Source organism: Gymnoscopelus braueri (genome assembly GCF_963280865.1).
Source record: "Gymnoscopelus braueri genome assembly, chromosome: 12".
Taxonomy (NCBI): domain Eukaryota; kingdom Metazoa; phylum Chordata; class Actinopteri; order Myctophiformes; family Myctophidae; genus Gymnoscopelus; species Gymnoscopelus braueri.
The window spans coordinates 24,884,377-24,905,660 of NC_137614.1; the positions used below are offsets into that span (position 1 = coordinate 24,884,377).

Below are 21,284 nucleotides of genomic sequence, written 5' to 3' on the forward strand. Positions count from 1 at the left end.
AGGCTTGTGTGCTTGTAGATCTGCTATTTTCGGTAAAGAGGTTGGGGTAGGGGGGAGAGCAGATCAAGTACAAGTTAAGTATTGAGGGTGTAAGTGGTTGATTGTTTGAAAATACACCTTAACATGAATCCAACACAGTGCTTGTTCATTGATAGTAAACAAGTCTCTAGGAAATCTATGAAAAAGTTTAATCTGCAACACAAGTTTATACAATATGTAGTGGGGGTCCGTGCTTCATCTCTCTCTCATCTTATTGGTCCTTCAAGGACCGTCCTTGGCCTGAAAAACGTTGAAGACCCCTGGCTTAGAATATAAAATAAGCTATGTAGTATTATTATTATGTTATGCTCACCTTGCAATCGATGATGCCATTTGGCACCACGGGATTCCCATATGGTGTCCCTTGAGGGGAATAACCCCATATAAAAAATACATAACAAATAATTGTGTTTACAGCCGTTTTGAAAATTAAACAAATTAAAAATGTTATGTGTGATCCAAGTTAGAAACCAACAAACAACTAAATGAGCTCACACACTCACACACACACACACACACACACACACACACACACACACACACACACACACACACACACACACACACACACACACACACACACACACACACACACACACACACACACACACACACACACACACACACACACACACACACACACACACACACACACGTTATTTATGTGTCCCAAGTCTGTCTTAAATGTTGATCTTTTATGTAGCCTATATCTCTCGACAGCATTGCAAATTAGTGAAAACCTCAATGCTCTTTTTGAGAATAAATAAGGGTTTCAATCAATCAATAGGCCTACTGGACACTTTTTTTTCTTTCGAAAAAGCCCGGTTTGATTCACAAAATACTTATTTTATACTATATATTTTGGCTTCAAATATATGATTTATTTAAATTATGATTTCAAATATATGATTTATTTAGATTATGACTTCAAATATATGATTTATTTACATTATGACAAGATTTTGATGATTTTTCTACGCTTGCTTGTTTTGTTTTAATTTGAGGCATTTTATAGACAGTACAGGCTACAAACAAACAAATTCTTACAAATAAAACTACTGATTGTTGCTTTTTATGTTTGTTTATGTTGATAGCTGAAGCCATTTGATTTTGATCTGTTGTTGAATGTCTGTAATTTTGTGGTGTATGTTATTAACCTTATATAGGCAGTTGTGGCAGGCAGCGTCAACGCTTAGGTGGTCAGCAAGTGGCAAGATTAGACAAATGTAGCCCAAATAAGCCTTCAAATCTTGAAGTTGTACCGACCCAATTCTCCAGATGGGCCTAATATGTTCTTGTCATACATGTCATATATGAATCAGGAAGTAGCCTAGGCTATAATACACAAGAAATGTCTTCTTCCCTATGGTTTCCCTTCCCTAAGAAGATTTAATGACCACTGACCAGTGGACTTGTTTTTTGTAATTGGGCCTCTTTTGACATTTTGACCGTTAGCCTAACGGGAAATTGACTGCGCAAATGGAAAGTAGTAGGCCTATACGTCTTATATTGAACTCAAGCTGGAAATTTTGAACAGAATTGTTATTCCACAACACAATCCCTCCTCCTCAGCATAGCCTTCCCTATCCATTGAACGTTACCACATAATAATAATAATGGCCAACTTTATAAAATTATAAAACAAAAGCAAAAAGAAAAACAATTTGACAAATCAAAGTTATTGGGTATGGATTTATAACCTGCCTGTTTGGAACCTTCAACGCGATTCTTCGTCTGAATTATATTAAAGCTTATTTTCTACATTAGGCCTACTCTACAATTTAGACAAATATTTACGGTTATAAACATATACAAATAATCACGTTTAGGCTACAAATAATGTTGAATCGCCAGTCCTTTCATATTTCAATCGTTAGCTGAAGCAGCAGAGAATTAAGTAGCCTAAATCTGTCTATATAGAAGACAAAATAGAAAACTGCTAATTAAACCCTTATTATATAATAATATTATCCCAGGGGCCACAAGCTAAATGATTGATAGTAGGCTAATAATTTCATGTAACCTATAAGAAAGAGACCGTTCAATTTGATTAGTGGTTTACAGTTATCTACACACAGTTTTACATAAAGGAATTCTGGACCAAATAACAGGTGCATATTGGACCAATATTATCTAGCAATGTTCTTAGATTGAGGTCCCAGGCCAGAGATCAAACAAATCATCAATCACAAAAATAATTTACAGCCCGTGGCCAATTAATTGCATATCAAATTGTTGAGATTACAAAGTAGCCTCATTCATTTACTCCCTTTCCTGCGCACTGCGAAGCCTATACTGCGCGTATATTGAAATTAACTGCATTAGGTGACAGGTAAATGGAATACCCTTCAATTACATCGTCGTTGCACAACTCAGGTCTACCTGTGTTAATTTGGGAAAAAGCTAAACTATTTGCTTCAGTTCAAAGTAACTCACCTGGAGGAGCCAGGATGCCCCAGGAAAGTCCTGTGACTCACAGTTACAGCTGCCTATAAAGCCAGTCCGACACTTCACAGAGGACACACAGAGAAGACAGAGACACATCCCTACATCAGTGATTTGATTTCAACCGTGAAGGAACCATGCTGCACTTGTATTTCACGGCGACTGCTTTTATCGTTTTATTTTTGAAATGTGCACTCGGCGCTCCAACCACCGGGCACCATGAGGAGGATGCATCATGCATCAGTCTACGAAACAGCTCTCTTGAGCTAAATAAGATTGCCAAATTCGCATCACTTGAGGTAAGTCGGACGGTGTGACTTTCATTGATAGATTGACGTTTAATTGACAAACTAAAATCTAAAATGACCATCTATTTGAAAAAAGAAAAGAAAAAGCTCGAGATTGTGGTCCTTATCTGAAAAAAGCATTATGAATTCAATTTTGACAAAAATAGTGGGACCAATTACGTGTCATTAGCCTATTTAGTACAACCAGAGACAAATTCCTCAGGCTACCTGGCAATACAAATAATTCTGATTGTGATTTGCAGGTACACAATGGCAGAGATCCGGTGGACAACTATTCTATTACAAACCCGTTTGAGTGGATTGAAGCCAAAGACAAATGTGACCCTTGGAATCTCTCAAATGACCCAGAGCAGGTAAGCTGTCATCATCATCAGATAATATACAAAATAAGGAAATATAATGTGAGAAATATAGTAGTCTATTTTAGCAATCTGATCCATCTACCACTTACAGCAAAATAAATATATATATACAAAAACAGCAAAATAAATATATATATACAAAAACATACAATTGAGATTTCACCAACAACAAATTCATTGTATCTTTTATTTTCTCAGACTTGTATTAGGAAGCTGTTTGCTACCCTGATGAGCTACAACTCTGCAGTGGAAACAATCAGTGAGTCCAAACGTTGTCCAGAGCTGGATAAAGTGAAGCTACCACTGCAACAACTTCATATGGACATGAAGGAATGTGACAAAACCAGGAGGATCATCCTGAAGGTAGGCTATAATCATTTAAGGACGTTTTACACTTTTGTTTGACATTAAGATGGATCGTCTTAATGTCTGAATGGGTACATCCATTTTCATTATTTACCAGTTCCACTTGACACTGCATGGCAAACTTGACCCTTTGACCTAAATTCCTGAGTGTTAATGTATCCACTTTTTTGGACTTAGTGTACAAATGTAAGAGTCTTACTTACATTTGTAAACACACCCATAGTAAACATTTATTTCATTTTCACTGTGTTCTTCTTAATTGACTTATGGCTCTTTTCTTATTATTTAGGAAACCCCTGTCAGCAGGTCTCAGCCAACAGCAAGTCAACCAAAATTTGACTGGGAAAACGACATCCTGTGTCGCTACACCGTGGACAGACTCTTCTCCTTCTCCATCATGGTTGCCCGTGTGTTTGCAGTTGGTGATCCAGCAAATCACGCTCAGGGTTCAGCCGAAAAATGTATTTAGAGCTGTGATTATAGACTAGCATGTGATCATAACATTTATGATCACATTTGACCAATATTATTGGTCAAATTAGCTACATTGGTAAGGCTGATGACGTAATGTCATCAACCAACATTCTCCCATGTGTCAAAACGTGGATTTCGTATCTTACCTTTTTGGTAATCTATTTATTCAGTTGATATTTATTGTATTCATTTATTTATTGTAGGCTGTTTATTTATTTAACGATCTACATTATCTATTCAAAGTGGTATTGGTATTTATCTTAGTATGCACCTTTATGTCCCCTTTTAAGTGATTGATGTATCGACTGATTGCCTGATTGATTGAAAAAAATAAAGTATATTATTTTAAGCATGGGTAAATGGTGTCATTTATTAATTATACATAATAGAAATTGCATCATTCCAAGCTATTTAAATAATATGATTTCTGGCATCATTAAGGAGAAAATAATATGTTCAACGGGACTGAATTTCCCTGTCAAGCCAAGTTTGCAGAAGGAGGAAGTAGTGCTTTCCTAAAACATCCCTGCTCTGTGGGAGATCACAGCTTCCTGCATGTTCCACCTCAATATGTAGCCTGTAGACATAATGATAGTTCCATTCAAATGATAATTATGAATAACTGCAAAGTAATTCATAATTATTTTGTGTAGGAAAAGGGCTATAAATGGGCTATAATGTAACTCTGCAATGTTTGTTCTGTGATTCATATTGTAGCAATTATGCAGTGGTCACTGGTCATGAAGAGTATACTGTAATTATTTAGGATATTGTGTGATCATGCCCTCCCTCCACACGCACGTGTGCATACACATGGTTAAGAGAAATGCCTATTTATTTCAGTTGTATTTACAGTTGTATGATGATTCCAATGCAAAATTTGCCTTTTATTTTATCAAGAGACAACATCATATTTCATCATCTTCAGTGGAATGTATAAAATCCATCACCCTGCATTGGTTGTGGAGGAAGAAGTAGGTTTTGGACATCAGTAAAGTATCAATCCCACAATGTAGAAATAGCCTACTCTGTTAGAAGTAAAGGTAAAGTAAGTAAAAGTACTTCAAAATGGTACTTTAAGTAGGCTACTTGTAGCCTACTTGAGTAAATGTTGCCAATACTTATAATACAATAAAAAGTAGATGTAAAGTCATTATTCATAAATAACAGACCGATAAATTCAGTGATTTGCCAATCAGAATAAAGCATTCAACCAGGCCTTTAACACGGCCTATCAATAACTTGTGGTTGGGGGAATGGGGGTGGTCTCCTTAGTTGAGTCGGGTAAAGAAAATGTTGACAGCGTAGCCTGGCAGGGACTGCCTTTTGAGTGGTAGAAAAGTAAAGGACCCCCATATTAATGTATTTGGCAATAGCCTATTTGTAGGCTATTTGAAAAGGTTTTGTGCCAGGGACCCCTATACATGGTGTAGACTATTGTTAAAATGTTTTTAAAAAATAGGCATATTTCCAAATGTACATTTCAAGATGTCTTTGAAACTAGCAGATCGGCTATTTCCAAATAAATAGCAGGCATGCAAACAGGTGAAAAAGGTGACTGCATGTTTTTTTCGGGTCAGGGGTCACACAATTGCCCTATTTGGATTCAAAACGGCTATTGTAGCTTAAAAGCTACAAGTTTGGATGTCTGAAATAGGGTTAAAGTGGTTAAACTGATTTTGAAGCCAAGTTAACTCATTTAGCTGGGGACCCCCTGGAACCACCTTAAGGGCCCATGGGGGTCCCCGGACCTCACTTTGAGAACCACTGGGGTTAACCAACAGAGGGCGTGGTCAACAACACAGGGATTTCCTGGTCAGCAGCATAAACAGGAAGGTGAGTCTCTCTTTAGAAATGGAAAAGTTGGATCTAAAGTGTTTAAACTTGATTGTTCGAGTAAAACGAAAACGGCTCCGTTGATTCACAGAGTTCAGTGTATCTAAACCTCCTCTTTAACGTGTCATAAATAAGTGAAAAGACGTAGTTTCTTTCTACTGACGTGGATTGATGAAACAGAATAGTGATGTGGGCAGTGTTGCCATATTTTGTGAGAGAAACAAGCAATCAGGTCTAGGAAAACAAGCCCAAAAGAAGCCACATATGCGCTTCAAACCTATATGCATCGGCTTTTTGAAAATTGCCGATGTAGATCTGATCTGCTATTTTCAAAAACTATTATATATTTGGAATATTTTTTGAATCATTCCAACACCACAAATGCTCCCTATTTTTTCGGAAGCAAGCCTAAATAAGCAAATACACTTTAGAAACAAGCCCAACAACGCAACCACCAATTTTTACAAGCAACTTTACAGAAAAAGGCCAAAGTCGCTTATAATAAGCCGACATGGCAACACTGGATATGGGGAGGTTTTGGGAGCTGTTGCGCACGTTTTCACACCCACGGTATTCCAGCTGGGTGGTGTCTTGACTCCATACTTTATGCCCATAATGTTTAAAAGGAGAAGTTAGTCGAGTAATACTACTGTAAAAATCCATGTTCCCGTTACTTTTTTAGTGACACCAAAGAGCCACTGTTGCCAAGTATGACTTAATGTTCTTACATCATTACTTCCCTTTCCGTGAAAACACACATGAACCAAGTTCGTACTTCCTAATCATGATGACTGTTTGGATTAGGTTCATGTTGTCATATTGTTGTGTGTTTTCCTGTTTGTTTTGAAGTGACATCGGTTCATAAATGCCTTGTATCTTAATACCAAAGAGCAACTGTTGCATGATGCAATGCATCCTTACTTCCCTAACATGAAAGCTTACATAAAACAAGTTCCTATATCATAATGACTGTTTGGATTAGGTCATATTATGTCATATTGTATTGTTGTGCGTTTCCTCCTTCCTGTTGTTTTGAGATGATGTTCATAAATGCCTTGTATCATGTCATATGCCATTTTATTGTCTTTCTATGTATTTTTGGAACATTTTACCATTTTCTTGCTGCGACATTTATCATTATGGAAATTAACACAATACTACAAACAAATGAAAACAGCTGTCCCCCTGGGCTGGCATTATATAAATTATTGTTGGCCTAAAACAGATATCCCAAGTTGACAGAACTGTCAAGATGACTGACTCTCTAAAAGTTGCAATAGCCTCCATTGACAGCCCATTCACGAAACAGAAAAGTCCTGTTAGAGTTTGGAAGCGCTCGCTTTCAATAACAAAGTCCTGCTGCCTCCTGCATAATGTGCAATTTCGAAACAGGTGGTATGCAGGACTGTTGAGAGTGATTTACAACAAGCGCTTCCAAACTCGAACACAGAAAAATAACCACTGCACAGAATTTATTGACAGAAAGTTGCTCATAACATGTCTACGGTGGATTTTTATGACATGAGACTTGACAGAGACAAAGAGCATAACCCAAGCTATCCTTACGTACAGGTGTAATATTGGAGAGTTTATTCGTCGTTTAATACAATCAGATAGGACTTTTTTGTTTCATGAATGGGCTGTCAATGGAGGGTATTGCAACTTGATGCAGATAGCATTCATAGCATCTAAGTTGCTTGCGGCTAAACAGATGTTAAATTCTAATCACCGCTAATTGCCATGGATACCACAAAAGAAAACTCCCATATGCCCTCTAATCATGACTTATGTCTTTCACCCCACCCCACAACACTTCAATATGTGACTGTAGTGTTAGACTGCTGTCGTTTGACCCTTTGTACAAGAAAACATATTGATTTGAAGAAATTTCCTATTTTTAACACATAGGCCTATGCCTAAGAAAACTAAACCTCAATATCCTTAGGCCCTAGGGAAAGAAACATGGTCAGGTACTACATCTAGCTGCAACGTTTTCTAAAGTTCTCAAATCAAGATGGACTGGAGCTTTAATATTGACCATCACAAACTTAAGATTTGCATTGCTTCATTTCTTTTTCTCAGGATGAATGTGGGCGTAGCTCACAGCGAGGTGAACCCCAACACGAGAGTGATGAACAGCAGAGGCATATGGCTGACATACCTGCTGCTGACCGTCGTTTTGCACATAGTCCTCCTCAGCATACCATTCTTCACTGTACCAATTGTTTGGACCCTCACTAACGTCATCCATAACCTGGTCAGTTAAAGTTGCTGTAAAGCACTCAATTATTGTTTAAAAGACTACTAGAGATGGTATTCTGGTTGAAGTGATATCTCACTGTGGTACAAGGTCAGATATCAGAAAGGGTCATATTAGTCTGCCTACTTCCCAACAAGATCTCCCCGCACACAGCTGATTCAAATGAATGATCAATGGCTCTTCTTGACACTAGCTCTTAGCTGTAGCCTAGCTCCTGTCCTGTGTTCCATTCTTACTGGCTGCTGTTGCTGCTATGAGACCTGAATCTCTGCATGGAGATTAAATGGTACTTGTTAAGTGACTTGGGCGCTTGATAATAAGCATTGGTCATTCATTTGAATCAGCTGTGTGGGGGAGATCTTGTAGAGTAAGTCCTGCAGACTAATATGATCCTATTTAATTTCTGTCAGGTTGTGTTCTCCCATTATTGTTGACTTGATCCCTCAAATTAACGACTGACAACAGGAAGGGATGCCCATAATTGACACTACTTTTCTTCAATTCAAACCAGAGCCTTCTATTAGAGAGTTAGGCCAACTCCGTTCACTTCTTCGGGCCAGGTCTTCTACATACACATACATTGGCGAATAGTGACAAATCCCTAAACCGGAAGTTCATGGAATGCATTGAAGTCGACGGCTCCTTGTCACTATTTCCAGCTACATGAACCACGTGACCGATGCTGTTTCTGACCCCTCATTGGCGCAACTCTCTAATAGAAGGCTCTAATTCAAACAAGCTTAATAATTGACACACCCCCTTTTCCCCAGTAAGCTCCTTGGGAAACTTGTGGATACATTTCTGGTATTAATGGCTAACAGTATGCATATCTGTGGGTTCTTTACAGGTGATGTACTTGTTTTTACACACGGTTAAAGGTACTCCTTTTGAGACACCAGACCAAGGCAAAGCTCGTCTGCTGACACACTGGGAACAAATGGACTATGGCATCCAATTCACATCCTCTCGCAAATTCCTCACTATCTCACCCATCGTGCTGTAAGTTTGCATGCTGCAGTCCACAGTGAAATCCATAGTGTTCAATGAAGCATAGAGTCAAAAGTGAAAGTATCTTGACATGGAACAATTGGTCTTCTTTTTCAGTGTTTTCTCCTCCCCTATTTGTTGCCATTGTCCCCTGTGCAATTCATCTAGTTTTGTAAATGCAAGGCTTTGCATTGAAGGGTCTGTCAGTGTTATTTGTGGTACTTTACAACAGGGAAATGTATACTGTACTGTATACAACTGAGGGAAATGTATACCTTACTGACTCAATGTTTACCAACAGTATAAGCCCTGTGGCAGTCACATGCTCACAATCCTTACCTCTTATCGAAATTTATGGTTAACCGATAATTAGTACAGTAGATTATAGCCTCCTATAGTGGTCTAACAGGGAATTAGCTTCGGGGGATTAGTGCATTCAAGGCCTTTGTTATTATTTGACCAGATGTGAGGATGTGAAAATCTGACAGACATCTGACATACAATGCATTCTGTGTTGAAAGCACTCTTAACAGTACTGTCATTGCCACAAGTCATTAAATGACTTGTGGCAATGGAGTTTACTTAGGCTAGTGGATTTTTTTTCCATCACCGGTTTTTGCCACAGAATGCATTGGAAAGTTTTATGTTAGATTTTAACAGCCTCACAATAGAACAATAAGTTACAAGTAAAACATTTGCTGTTGCCATTTAATGGCACATACTTTATGGTGGCACCATTTATGTCAGATATTGAGTTGTGATGAGAGATATTGCGTCATAATAGGGAAATTTGGTGGTCAAAGGTTAAGGTTGGTGTTATTTTTTTTACTGAAGCTGTCACGCTTGCTTGATTACTCAATCAACTGCATGGAATCATGCAGGGTAGAAAACTCCAGTAATTAAAAATTTGACTCTGGGGCATGCAGGAAGGTGACTGGATTGTGCATCAACCACATAATCACAACATTCCCTCTGGTTCAATGTTGCATATCCTTTTCCTCTGTCTGCCCTCAGTTTCCCGTCTCTCCTTTATATTATCCTATCTAGCTAATACTTTTTCTTGAGTATTTATATGCTCAGTTTGTATTATGAAATATACAACCAATTGTACCAATATTTTCACTTTTGATTGTATATTTCAATGGCCTAGTAGTTATGGAGTGCTTTATACTTTTTTTTGTCCTCCAAATATATCTACATAACTCACTCTCACTCTCACTAACTCTCACTCTCCTCCAGGTATATTCTTGCCAGTTTCTACACAAAATATGATGCCACTCACTTCCTAATCAACACAAGCTCCCTCCTCACTGTCGTCCTCCCAAAGTTGCCCCAGTTCCATGGAGTACGGATCTTTGGGATCAACAAATACTGACACAATGGAATAAGACTAGAATTCAGCTTTAGGCTTCAGTGACCTACACAACTCGGGTTTAGTGGTCGAGAAGAAGAGAGGCAATTTCATGTCTCAACTGTACAGACTGTATGAGGGAGGAGTATGTACGGTATATGAAGGTAACAGTTCATGCTACCATTCGTGGCTTGAAGCAAATTAACCAAAATGCACTGAACTCAATGTTTATGATTATGTAGGTTACTGAATTATTTTTTACTTCATTTTTCTCTTATGGACATTCCTGATGTATGTTTTGTAAGTGGTCAGACACTGGACGAGGCTTCTTTCTGATGAGACTGTACAGTATGTGTTGCTTTCTTGGAAAAAAGTGTAAACTACATGTCTTAAAACAGATGTTTTATAGATTATTTTATGCCTTTGAAAATATCAACATTCCCTTGTCTCAGATGTATAATTTCGGCTGCCATCTGAATTTACTGCAAGATTTTAAAAATTGTGAGTTTTGGTTTTGTGCCAGTACATAAGAATCTGAGATTACAGCAAACAGCAGTGTACTAGACTAGTACCTCTGAGACCTGCAAGTCATCATTTCCTTCCATGTTCTTGTCAATATAGTAATATTGTAATAACTGGAAGATTTACATTCAACATGTATCCATGACAGCATTAAATATTGCAAGCTCCCTAATGTCTTTTTCTGTTAAACAAAATGATCCAAAATCTAATCCTGGTCTTTCCATGTAGTATGAACGTTAGGAAAGGGTTTAGCAATGTGCATCATTATCTACTCAATTGACAGGATTTCTCACACAACCTCAAGTTTCATGCTGATTAGTTGGATGGTCAGTCAACACCTTTGGTCAAAAATGTTTTCAGTGGCAGTTTGCAAGGGGACCATGAAAGCATTCTAACTATGTGGTCCAGGTTCTGAGCCGTGGGGAACTCCAGGCACTTTACATGACGCCTCAGTGGGGGGCTATCTCAGTGTTTGTGATATGTTCAACTATGCAAGGGATTCCACCCTTCCATGTTTTTGGTCACGTTTGCATTGCAGTGTGGTGTCCCAGTCTGTGATGCATGTTTGGGGGGAAAAGCACAGGAAATACAGGAACATGTTAATTTGACTATGGTGTCCTACATGCCAATCCATGTACCTAGGGAGATTTATTCTCTCAGCTGTGTGAAACATGATATGAAATAGATAAGGACTCACTTCCACCATGTATGAATTACAAATATTTGCATTTTTCTTTTTTTTGCCTACTGTCGAATAGTGTTGACAAAACATTAATACTGAATGCATAGGGGATCAGACTGCAATTTTCTAAACTAGATGTCAGTGTGAAGAAATTTAATAATTGAAGAATAATGCAAGTCAGCTGAATATCCGATGACACTGTAGTGGAGAAATAGGCCTCTGTGTTGCAGAAAATTATGATTCACTATGAAAAGCATAAAAAGTAGTTTAAGTACAGATACTTTGCTTACTCTTACTCTGCTTAATTACGTAATTAAATGTTCTAAGCATGATTAACAAACAAATGGTTTCACTTCTGGGAAGACGGCCACGAAGGGAGAGAAGATGTCTATAGCAGGAGATTGATCGTACACAAGAGACATGAGTTATTACACTACTAGGGCACCGTGATCTTGGAGGAAGCTAATAGCAAAGTATATGTACTCTTAACTACTTTTTATGCTTTTCATCATGAATAATTTTCTGCAACACAGGCCTATTTCTCCACTACAACACCTAGCTTGAATAGAAAATAAGGTAATCTTTTAGTTTCCCCCAGTTCTGTTTGCACATTTTCTGCTGGAAGAAAAACCTCCACCTCACTGCTGTATGAACTGACTGATACATGGTATTGATGTCATTGCAATTAGGAGAATGACACAAAGTTATGGGGTCTGCCAGTAAAGTTTAAACTTAAAACAGATTTAAAATTTAACATATAGACAGAACAATTTAATCCACCAAGTCTTCATATTGCATTGAGATTGTAAATTATGTCTCCAGAAGCGTGCAAATTGCCAGAGAAAGCGCTCATATATTTGTAGTTTTTCATAGGTTCCCTGAGATTTCTTGGAATCCAATATAATTTACAGGACAAACAGTGCACCAAATTATAGAAAATGTACACAATAAGACTGGACTTTTTAAAGTAAACTGTCCTTTCCCTTTTCACATTCCAGATAACTGACTCAGACAGAATACAAAAGATACTATTCATGAAGCTGCTTATGCTTAATTTATGCTCCGTTGTATGACAGTCACGTGCCAAAAATAGCATATCTATAAGCTCACAACCATCGCGTCTGCGACACATTGTGAGCTTGTAGACTAGCTATTTTCATACAACCCTGACATACACTGTACTGAGATATGTCCCGAATACCCAGATGCATTCAAAAGCTAAGCATGAGAAACAGCTGTGCTTAAACTGTGCTGTTAGTCAGCTCTCTGCGTTTGTCTGGAGAACAATGTATTGATGTATGACCTGCCTACTTACTGTATCTGCTTATTCACGTGGCGCTGTGCGGTTTTAACATTAGCCCCCCTCCCAATCCACTTTCAATGTACAAAACAGATTCAATGCTTCTTAGCTAATATTCAAAAAAAATTGTACAAATATAATTGTATTTCCATCCTTAATTCTGATAAAGGCTAATTCAGTTACACCAAAAATAATTTAGTTGCAGCTTCTGACTATTTTTCTTTAAAGTATTCAGGAATAAACATGAACTTCTGAACTAACCAGAAACACACACCTTGTGTGGTAATTTTCAATCATAAAATGTAATATTCAGTCTAGATACGTAGATAGGTGTGCATTTTGTTAAAATATATATATATATAATGCTATCCTATATAATGCTGCAGTTTTAGAGAAGTGGGAGCAAAAATGTGTACAAAATATTTTCATGTTTATTGGTGTCCTTTGTGAGAGATTTAAAAATATATATATTTGAATGCGTATTTCACTCACATGCCATTTACATGGGAACCGGATGAAAATTACATACTTTTTAAAAGTACAATCTTTAATCAAAAACATTTACTATCAATTAAGACAGTAGACTTCCATTATAAAACGTAACAGTCTCCAACAACACGCCAAAATGTACAACCGTTCATCTATGTATAGAAACAAAACACAAAAAAGGGTGCCATATGTGGCTTGCTTTTGTGTACAAAAAAACCACATGCAGTATGGATAATCTGTATTGTGTGGTACTACCAATGGCCATCATGGAGTGTAACACACTCTAAAAGAAAACACTTCTGAACTAAGACGATCAAAAGTGGGTTATTTTTGCCTCAAAAGTAACTGCTCAAGTTCAGTCAAGAGCATTTGTATGACATCTGCAAAGCCATTCAACGTCTTTCTCCAACCACTTTTCATATGGGTTATATTTCACCCATTCAGTTTTTGGTTTTGTGCATTATCCCGTAGAGTTCATGAAAGGCTTAATTTCGTCCTCCTCATCTTCATCAGTTGAAAATAGCTCATCCTCAAAACAGGCTCCTCCAAAACCATACTCCTGTGCATGGTCAGACAACTCATTTGGCAACAAGTGCAGTGAGCCCTCCACAAAATCTGCAAACCTGGGCATCACAGCAACATCATTAGGAATAATATTGAGCATAAAACATTTCAAAATGGCGATACAAAGGCACATTTTTGATTAACGCATAAAGCCTGATTTATACTTTGTTGTATGACAGTTTTGCACTTCAAAAATAGCCGATATACAAGCTAGGAGAGCTATTTTCGGAGCATGAATTGGGCAGAACTAAATTGAAACTGAAATTTAGCCCTAGTCGCACCGGGTTAATATTACCCAAGGACACTTAGTGTTATAATAGTTGCAGAAACACTGCTTGCTTGAGATGTAACTTATTATTGTAGAAAGCAGGGAATGTATCTAATACATAATTCAAGATTTTATTTGTCAGTTACATCTTGGACTGAAATGCTTGGCTCAGGGGAAGGGCCATTGTTCAGCTATGGTGAATCAGTGAATACTAAGTCAGAAAACCTGCGAGTAATCTGTTGTCCAATATTAAGTAAAATATGAGGTAGGCAGGTAGTCTAATTGAAGCAGGCATGATGGCATCCGGTCAGGGCTGTGCCATGTAGTTGCGTTTAGCAAACAGCAACATGTGCACCGCTGAAAACGTTCCCAAAAGAGACAACTCAATATTATCAAGTAATATTTCATAGTCGCTTCTTTTTTTTTTCCAATGACGGAGTGCACATCAAGCCAACTTAACTTATTCTTTATCGTCAATGCCATTTCCCCACCTTTTGGGAGACTGAATCCTGGACACTGTCTTCCAGGGGCTGAAGTTTGGGCTGGCACAGTACTTTCTTAACTCCTCCATAGCTCGCCGTGTCTCCTCCTCGCCCTGTCTCTGATACTCCTCTTCAGTAAGCAGTCGACGTGGTTCTGGCTTCCAGCGCAGAGATGGTTTGATTTTCCTGCACAACAGACCTATAGCTCAGTTTGAGTCTGTGTTATGAAAACTCAAACCCAAAAGCATGCTCTGATAATCTTTATAGGAGCTGCAATAGTTCAAAATGTTAATGTTGTCAAGTCTTTCCAAAACTAGAAACAAATGTTCCTGCTCCTGAGAATGAATGAACCCGACTTTTAAAAATGTAGACATATTTTTAATAAATGGATGAGGTAGTTACAATTATTGAATACACTTTGCCAGCCAATATTTGCCAGCTTTTTAATTACAAGAAAACTCCTACTGTTTCTGCCGATTATTTAAATATGTACCGCCATGCAGACAGCGCCAATGATACTGGGTACTCCAAAGTCTTGGAGCATAAAGCTGCCAGGATGATGGCAAATGCCACAGGTTGAATCTGAATCCCTGCGTAGATCAACATGAGGCCAAACAGCTGCAGGGTCCAGGAGAGGATGTTAATGCTTCTCTTGTCCTCTAGGGGACCATAGCGGTAACAAACAGCAAAACTGATGAACCCCACCACTGTTGTATAACCTGAGGAACACAGAAAGAGAGATTTCTTTTTTTTTTACAACTTTTTATTTTCTCCCCAATTCAGTCGTTGCCAATCCCCCCTCCATATGTCCTGTGGTCCCTGTTGCTGCCAAACCCACTGTTGGCCTAGGGAGGGTTACATGCTACAAGCACTTGGCAGTCTGTCTGTTATTTGGCTTGGATATTTCACTTTCAAACATGTTTGGGATCATTTTAACGGCCCCTATACAAACTTCAAACTCCGTTTTAACCATAATTGATTCATCGAAAACACCGTCCTTGGTTCTGGTGACTGATATTGTCCTAATAGGGGAGGGGCTGTGATTTTTCAATTACATTTTTCATTTTCCAAATAAGATTAGATAAAGTAAAAACATTTTATTGAAAAAACACGACTCCCTCACACATTAGAAGGACAATATCAGTCACCAGAATCAAGGACGTGTGTTTTCAATTAAACTGACATGGTTAAAAATGGCATTTGAAGTTACAATGGGTTTATATAGGAAGGGGGCATGTCTGATAAAATGAATATCAAATACCTAAATACAAGCAACTTTAAAACTGTCTGGGTGCTCACAAAAGCCAGAGTAGACGTTAAAATGACACCAAACATGTTTGAAAGTGAAATATCCCTTTAAAGGGGTAGTTCACCCCAAAAATTACGTATTTTCTATCAATTACACACCCCATGAAGCATTGAATTCAAGGAGATTTTTTTGTTTTTGTCGCATTCCTAAGCCAATAATTTGATTACCGGCGGAAATATGCTAATGTATCCGGTAGGACACACACACACTCTTTGAGTCTCCTACCGGAAATACACCCAGTCATCAAATTATTGGCTTAGGAACGCGATAGAAACAAAGAATCCACAGATCTGTCAGTGTAACAACAAAACATTTCCCCACGGGAACATTGGCACACAAAACATCTATGCCAACTACCAGAGGGAAGAACAAACTGTTGTTCTGTTTAGTGATGGATAGAGATGAAGATAATACAAAGTAGAAACATCTTGTTATTTCCAACTGCATTCTTCACTGAAAAATTTACTAGAAAAATGAAAGAAAAACCATGAATTCAATGCTTCATGTGGTGTGTAATTGATAGAAAATAAGTAATTTTTTGGGTGAACTATTCCTTTAAGCCACTACCTGAGCCATGAGTGTTCTTTTCATAAATAGTACGTACCGAGAACCAGGTGCCAGTGTTCTCTCAGAATCACATTTAGGTTCCGGCAGACAAGCTGGATGACGTAAAGTGAGAATGACCACCCTCCAACTACTAGCACATAGAAAGGGCTTTTCTGTGCGAGGATGAGATATGAAACAATTAAACACGACACCAAGGTAACGTTATTTCCACTTGCAAAAACAGACAGACACAACAGGTGTAGGGAAATGAATGAGCAATGGTCTACTCTGGTCTTACCTTTGGCAAAAAGCGCGACATGATGAAGATGAGAATGATGAGGGAGGCAATCAACCCAGTGCTCATGCCGGTAGAGTAGTAAAATAGCTGACTCCTTTTCAGAGGAAACAAAAGCAATCAATAAAATACTGTAGAGGTAATTGAAAATACATCATCCAACCACAATATTAGATACTGGTCCAACCATTACATAATAGACTTTTGAAAATGCAAAAGTTACCTGCTGAGTGTGTCTGCAAACACAAACAAGAACACCCCAGCAAGGAATACCGCAAACAAAAAGATATCAAACTCTGTAATAGAACACAAAAAAAAAATACATTATCAGAAATATATCTGTCAATATCGGAATCTAAGAAAATATTGTTTTTATGTTTTCCTACACTTACTGCGGATGGGCTTCACTGTGTACAGCGTTTTTCCATCCACAGGTTCAACCTTAAAGCATTTCTTCTTGCTGAATAAGCTGACGTTGATGGTGGTTTCATTGGAACGCTCATGCAAGAACCATTGTACCACACTCCAAAAACCAAAGCTTTCCAGTTCTTGAAGCTTCTCCTCATCTTCAGCAACTGTCACCTTGAGCTCTTTTGAACTCCACACTCCAACCTGACAGAAATGTTTGAGCATCATCAGGCCTGATGAGTATTTCACACATGGTAGCGTTAACCCCAAGTGAAAACAATTGAATATGGCTATATGGGTGAGTTGTTATAAAGCAACGCTGGATGTACAGTAAACTACAGCCCAAACAATAACATACCTGAATCCTTGTCCAAGTTTGTTTCCAGCCAGGTACAATGGAATTGATGTAGCAGAAGTGGTTAGCCCCTGTGTAGTTAAACACTGGACTTTCAAGCTTCTGGTCATGTTGGATATTAATTACAGGCTTGGAACCTGTAACAAATCAGTTAGCATATTTGTATCAAGATGCCAACTAAATTCACTAAAAAAGTTTATTTACTGTCATAACAGTTCACTTATGTTTCCGTTTTAGAGCAGGTGCGAGATGGAAAAGCACCTTCTGCAGCTGTTTATTATATAAACTATAATTTTATTCAGTAATAACAACCTTACTCTGGGACATTGTTTTACTGCTAAATAAAATACATTAACCTCACTCAACCTCCTGCTGTTGCACATAATTATGCAAGACTTGTATTTAAAACGAGCGCTCCCCAACACAAACACTAGAAAGGATCATGGCTGCACAGCCACACACAGTTGATTGACAAATGACAAAGTTCAATGCTCATAACATAACGACAGTGGTGGAAAAAGTAGTCAAATTTGTTACTAAGTAAAAGTTTCAATACTGCAATGTAGAGATACTCTTGTTACAACTAAAAAGTCAAACTATACTTAAGTAAAAGTACAAAACTATTGGTATCAAAATATACTTAAAGTACTTGCATCAAAGTACTTGCAGAATGTCCCATGTTTTCATATGTATAAAATGTAATAAAATCTTTTGAAAATAGCAGATCTACGATGCATTGTGAGCTTGTAGATCTGCTATTTTCAAACGGCCGAAATAGGCCTGAAGTGGTTAATGTATGTTTTGTAATAATAATCAAAATCTACAAAGTAAGTAGTAACTTAAAGGTAGGGTAAGTGATATTTTTGGGTTAAAACAAAAAGTATTTTGTTAAAAGGCTAAAGCACTATGTTCTGATAGTAATCATTGCTATCGTGTTTGTTCAGTAACAGGAGTCTCCCTGTCTCTCCAGCTCTTTAATAAACAGAAAATACATTTTCCGGTAGGTGTCAAAATCTCAGCCAATCAGGAGAAAGTACCCATTTTTAAGCTTCATTTTTATAGTGTTCCAGTTCCAATTTTGCCTGCTCATTTCTTAGTGTCATCACTTCCAATTTCACTTGTTTAATCTGTATCCTGATTGAGTTCTCTATCCTGATTGGATAAAATTGGAAATGAAACCGAAACAAAAATGCATTTTCTGTTTTATAAAGAGCTGGAGAGACAGGGAGACTCCTTTTACTGAACAAACAACACTCTATAGCAATGAGTACTATCAGAATATAGAGCTATTTAACACTTATTTTAACCAAAGAAAATCACTTACCCTACCTTTAAGTTTTCTAATAATTGTAGTGGAGTAAAAGTATAATATTTGCCTCTGAGATGTAGTGGAGTAGAAGTAAAAGCACTGAAATTTAGAAATACTCTAGTAAAGTAAAACAAATACCTCAAAATTATACTTAAGTACAGTACTTGAGTAAATATACTTATATACTTAGATCTGTTCATACCCGTACGTTAACCACTAGCCTCAAGTTACTAGATAGGGACGCATACTCAACATTTCTAACATAAAACCTTGCTGTACTCAACATGTCCGGGTTCACATTCTGGCAAGTGGACTATCTAGTAACTTGAGGCTAGTGGTTAACGTACGGCCTCTTCTCAACCTAGTGAAGAAGTTATATTTCACAAAACTATCCAGGTCTGTAAAATACTGCAGAAAATGTTTCCATGAAGCTCACAGAGAGAATTGTTTTACATTTTCAAAACAGCAGGGCTTTTTAACGTTAGCTGCTTTCATGCCATGTGAAAGGTGAATAAGTTACATTAAATGTATCCGGTTAAAGTCTTTGTAATGTTAGTACGTTGTTGGACCTCCTTACCTGCTGTTTGGCACGATTTCTGGGGCAAACAGAAAAGCAACAACAGCAAAACTATGAACTTTATGTTTTCAACCGTCACGATGCTAATCTGTTTCATGCATCCCGCCATGATGGAATCGAATCTCTCAGAGGGTTGCCAGGTTTTGCGACAGAAATAAGCAACCGGGTCTATGAAAACAAGCCCAAAAGAAGCGACAAGCTCACAACAACGCGTCACATCCATGTGAGCTTGTAGATCTAGTAGATCTAGATTATTTTCCCTTTCTTTTTTTGGGGAAAACAGTAGATCTGATCTACTGTTTTCCCCAAAAAAAGAAAGGGAAAATAATCTTGAAAAAGAAAATGGTAATCTTGAAATATTTTGGAAACATTTTAAACAACACACATCTTGTATGGGGCCTGGGGGGTCCCTCACCGTCACTCACATATTAATTTGGGGGTCATTGATCATGAAAATATTTGAGAACCACTGGTTTAAATAAGTTAAAACAACATAGGAAACGAGCCCAAATAAACAACTACACGTTAAACAAGCCCAAAAAACTGCAACCCGCAACCAACCAATATTTACAAGCAACTTTACAGAACAATAAGTCCAAAGTCGCTTATAATGAGCGAACATGGCAACGCTGATCCCTTCCCGTGTATTTTGCTGCGTATTTCCTTCTCTTCGAGACTGACTGACAGGACATCCAACCAATCACTTGTCTTTTAGATGAGGGCGTCGTCACCGTTGGTGAACGTTCAAGATCACAACGTGTTTACTACGTTTTACTACCAGATTGTTTACTACTTCATTTGATTTGTTTAAACGTCATAATTACAAGAACAGTACATGGTATACATGCTTTTCACATAAAATAACACGCCTAGAAATAAATACACAATATTAAGTGAAAGACTAGGAGGCTGCAAGGCATTCTTCAAAATAATCCATCCAACGTCGTCACAGTAAAAAAAAAAAAAAAAAAAAACGTATTTCCTTTGTGGTCCAATTCGTCGTACGTCAGTGTCGCCTGCCAAAAATAACGGATTTACAAACTCCATTGAGAGCTTGTAGATCCACCCTTTCGGCTAAAACAGGCTTGACATATACGGTAGCCTGTTTCGTGGGGCTTGAGTTCCCCCTAGTGGTGTGTTTGTGCCATAGCGGGGCTCGGACCACGGGTTCATGTGATGTGACAGAAGGTTGTGTAAGGTTTATACAGTCAATGGTTAGGACATGAATGGACCTTTATTATCAATAGCTTAATCAGAAACTGGGCTTTCTTTTGTCTTGGGGCCATTGGGGTGAAGGACCCCAATGGAAACAAGCCACAGGCTTTCTTGGGTTTAAAATCCTCTTAGCAGACCTTGTATTGAACTGTGCATTTTTTTTTCAAACAGATAATAAAGTATTCAATCAATCAATCGATTTGCCGATTATTTCTAAAAGCACGAATAGGCTATGCTGCCTAGGCATAAAGATAAGCTGCCATATGTAAAGGTTTCTCTTTCTTTAAACACCAATTTCATTTAGTTCAATGTTAAATACACTTAGTGAGTTGTTTATTCTTTGATATGGTTGTGATATGGCAGTCCTTCAGATTACATTTAGATTATCTCAAGGATTTTGCCCACTTCCTTCCCACAGTAATATCCAAGAAAGTATGCAGGCACCTCCTCTGAACACAGTTGACATAGTAAATTTGGAAATAAAAATGTATTGCTCTTATATGAAGCTGGCCATTTTTCACTTAATGATATGTGT

The 21,284-nt window shown here is 37.8% G+C and overlaps 2 protein-coding genes across 2 annotated transcripts; one reads left to right on the plus strand and one right to left on the minus strand.

The window, feature by feature from the left end:
• Nucleotides 1-5,790: 5,790 nt before the first annotated feature.
• ormdl2 (ORMDL sphingolipid biosynthesis regulator 2) lies at nt 5,791-11,684 on the plus strand. The gene is made up of 4 exons (XM_080445662.1): nt 5,791-5,830; nt 7,913-8,087; nt 8,938-9,089; nt 10,317-11,684. The coding sequence occupies exons 2-4, from the start codon at nt 7,914-7,916 to the stop codon at nt 10,450-10,452; spliced, it is 462 nt and encodes a 153-aa protein (XP_080301788.1). The 5' UTR covers nt 5,791-5,830; nt 7,913; the 3' UTR covers nt 10,453-11,684.
• Nucleotides 11,685-13,345: 1,661 nt separating this feature from the next.
• nemp1 (nuclear envelope integral membrane protein 1) lies at nt 13,346-19,650 on the minus strand. The gene is made up of 9 exons (XM_080445661.1): nt 19,535-19,650; nt 17,652-17,785; nt 17,278-17,497; nt 17,109-17,181; nt 16,889-16,982; nt 16,649-16,763; nt 15,229-15,454; nt 14,745-14,921; nt 13,346-14,044 (listed from the first exon to the last, which is right to left on the minus strand). Exons 1-9 carry the CDS (start codon nt 19,641-19,643, stop codon nt 13,882-13,884), a joined length of 1,311 nt encoding a protein of 436 aa, XP_080301787.1. The 5' UTR covers nt 19,644-19,650; the 3' UTR covers nt 13,346-13,881.
• Nucleotides 19,651-21,284: the final 1,634 nt, after the last annotated feature.

Excerpts from the sequence above, each read along its gene's own strand:
- ormdl2 (XM_080445662.1), top strand. The coding sequence starts at position 7,914 with ATGAATGTGGGCGTAGCTCACAGCGAGGTGAACCCCAACACGAGAGTG. Across the intron at positions 8,088-8,937 it reads CTAACGTCATCCATAACCTG|GTGATGTACTTGTTTTTACA; the intron begins GTCAGTTAAAGT and ends GGTTCTTTACAG. Across the intron at positions 9,090-10,316 it reads ACTATCTCACCCATCGTGCT|GTATATTCTTGCCAGTTTCT; the intron begins GTAAGTTTGCAT and ends ACTCTCCTCCAG.
- nemp1 (XM_080445661.1), bottom strand. The coding sequence starts at position 19,643 with ATGGCGGGATGCATGAAACAGATTAGCATCGTGACGGTTGAAAACATA. Across the intron at positions 17,498-17,651 it reads AAACTTGGACAAGGATTCAG|GTTGGAGTGTGGAGTTCAAA; the intron begins GTATGTTATTGT and ends CATTTCTGTCAG. Across the intron at positions 14,045-14,744 it reads AGGATTCAGTCTCCCAAAAG|GTTTGCAGATTTTGTGGAGG; the intron begins GTGGGGAAATGG and ends TGTGATGCCCAG.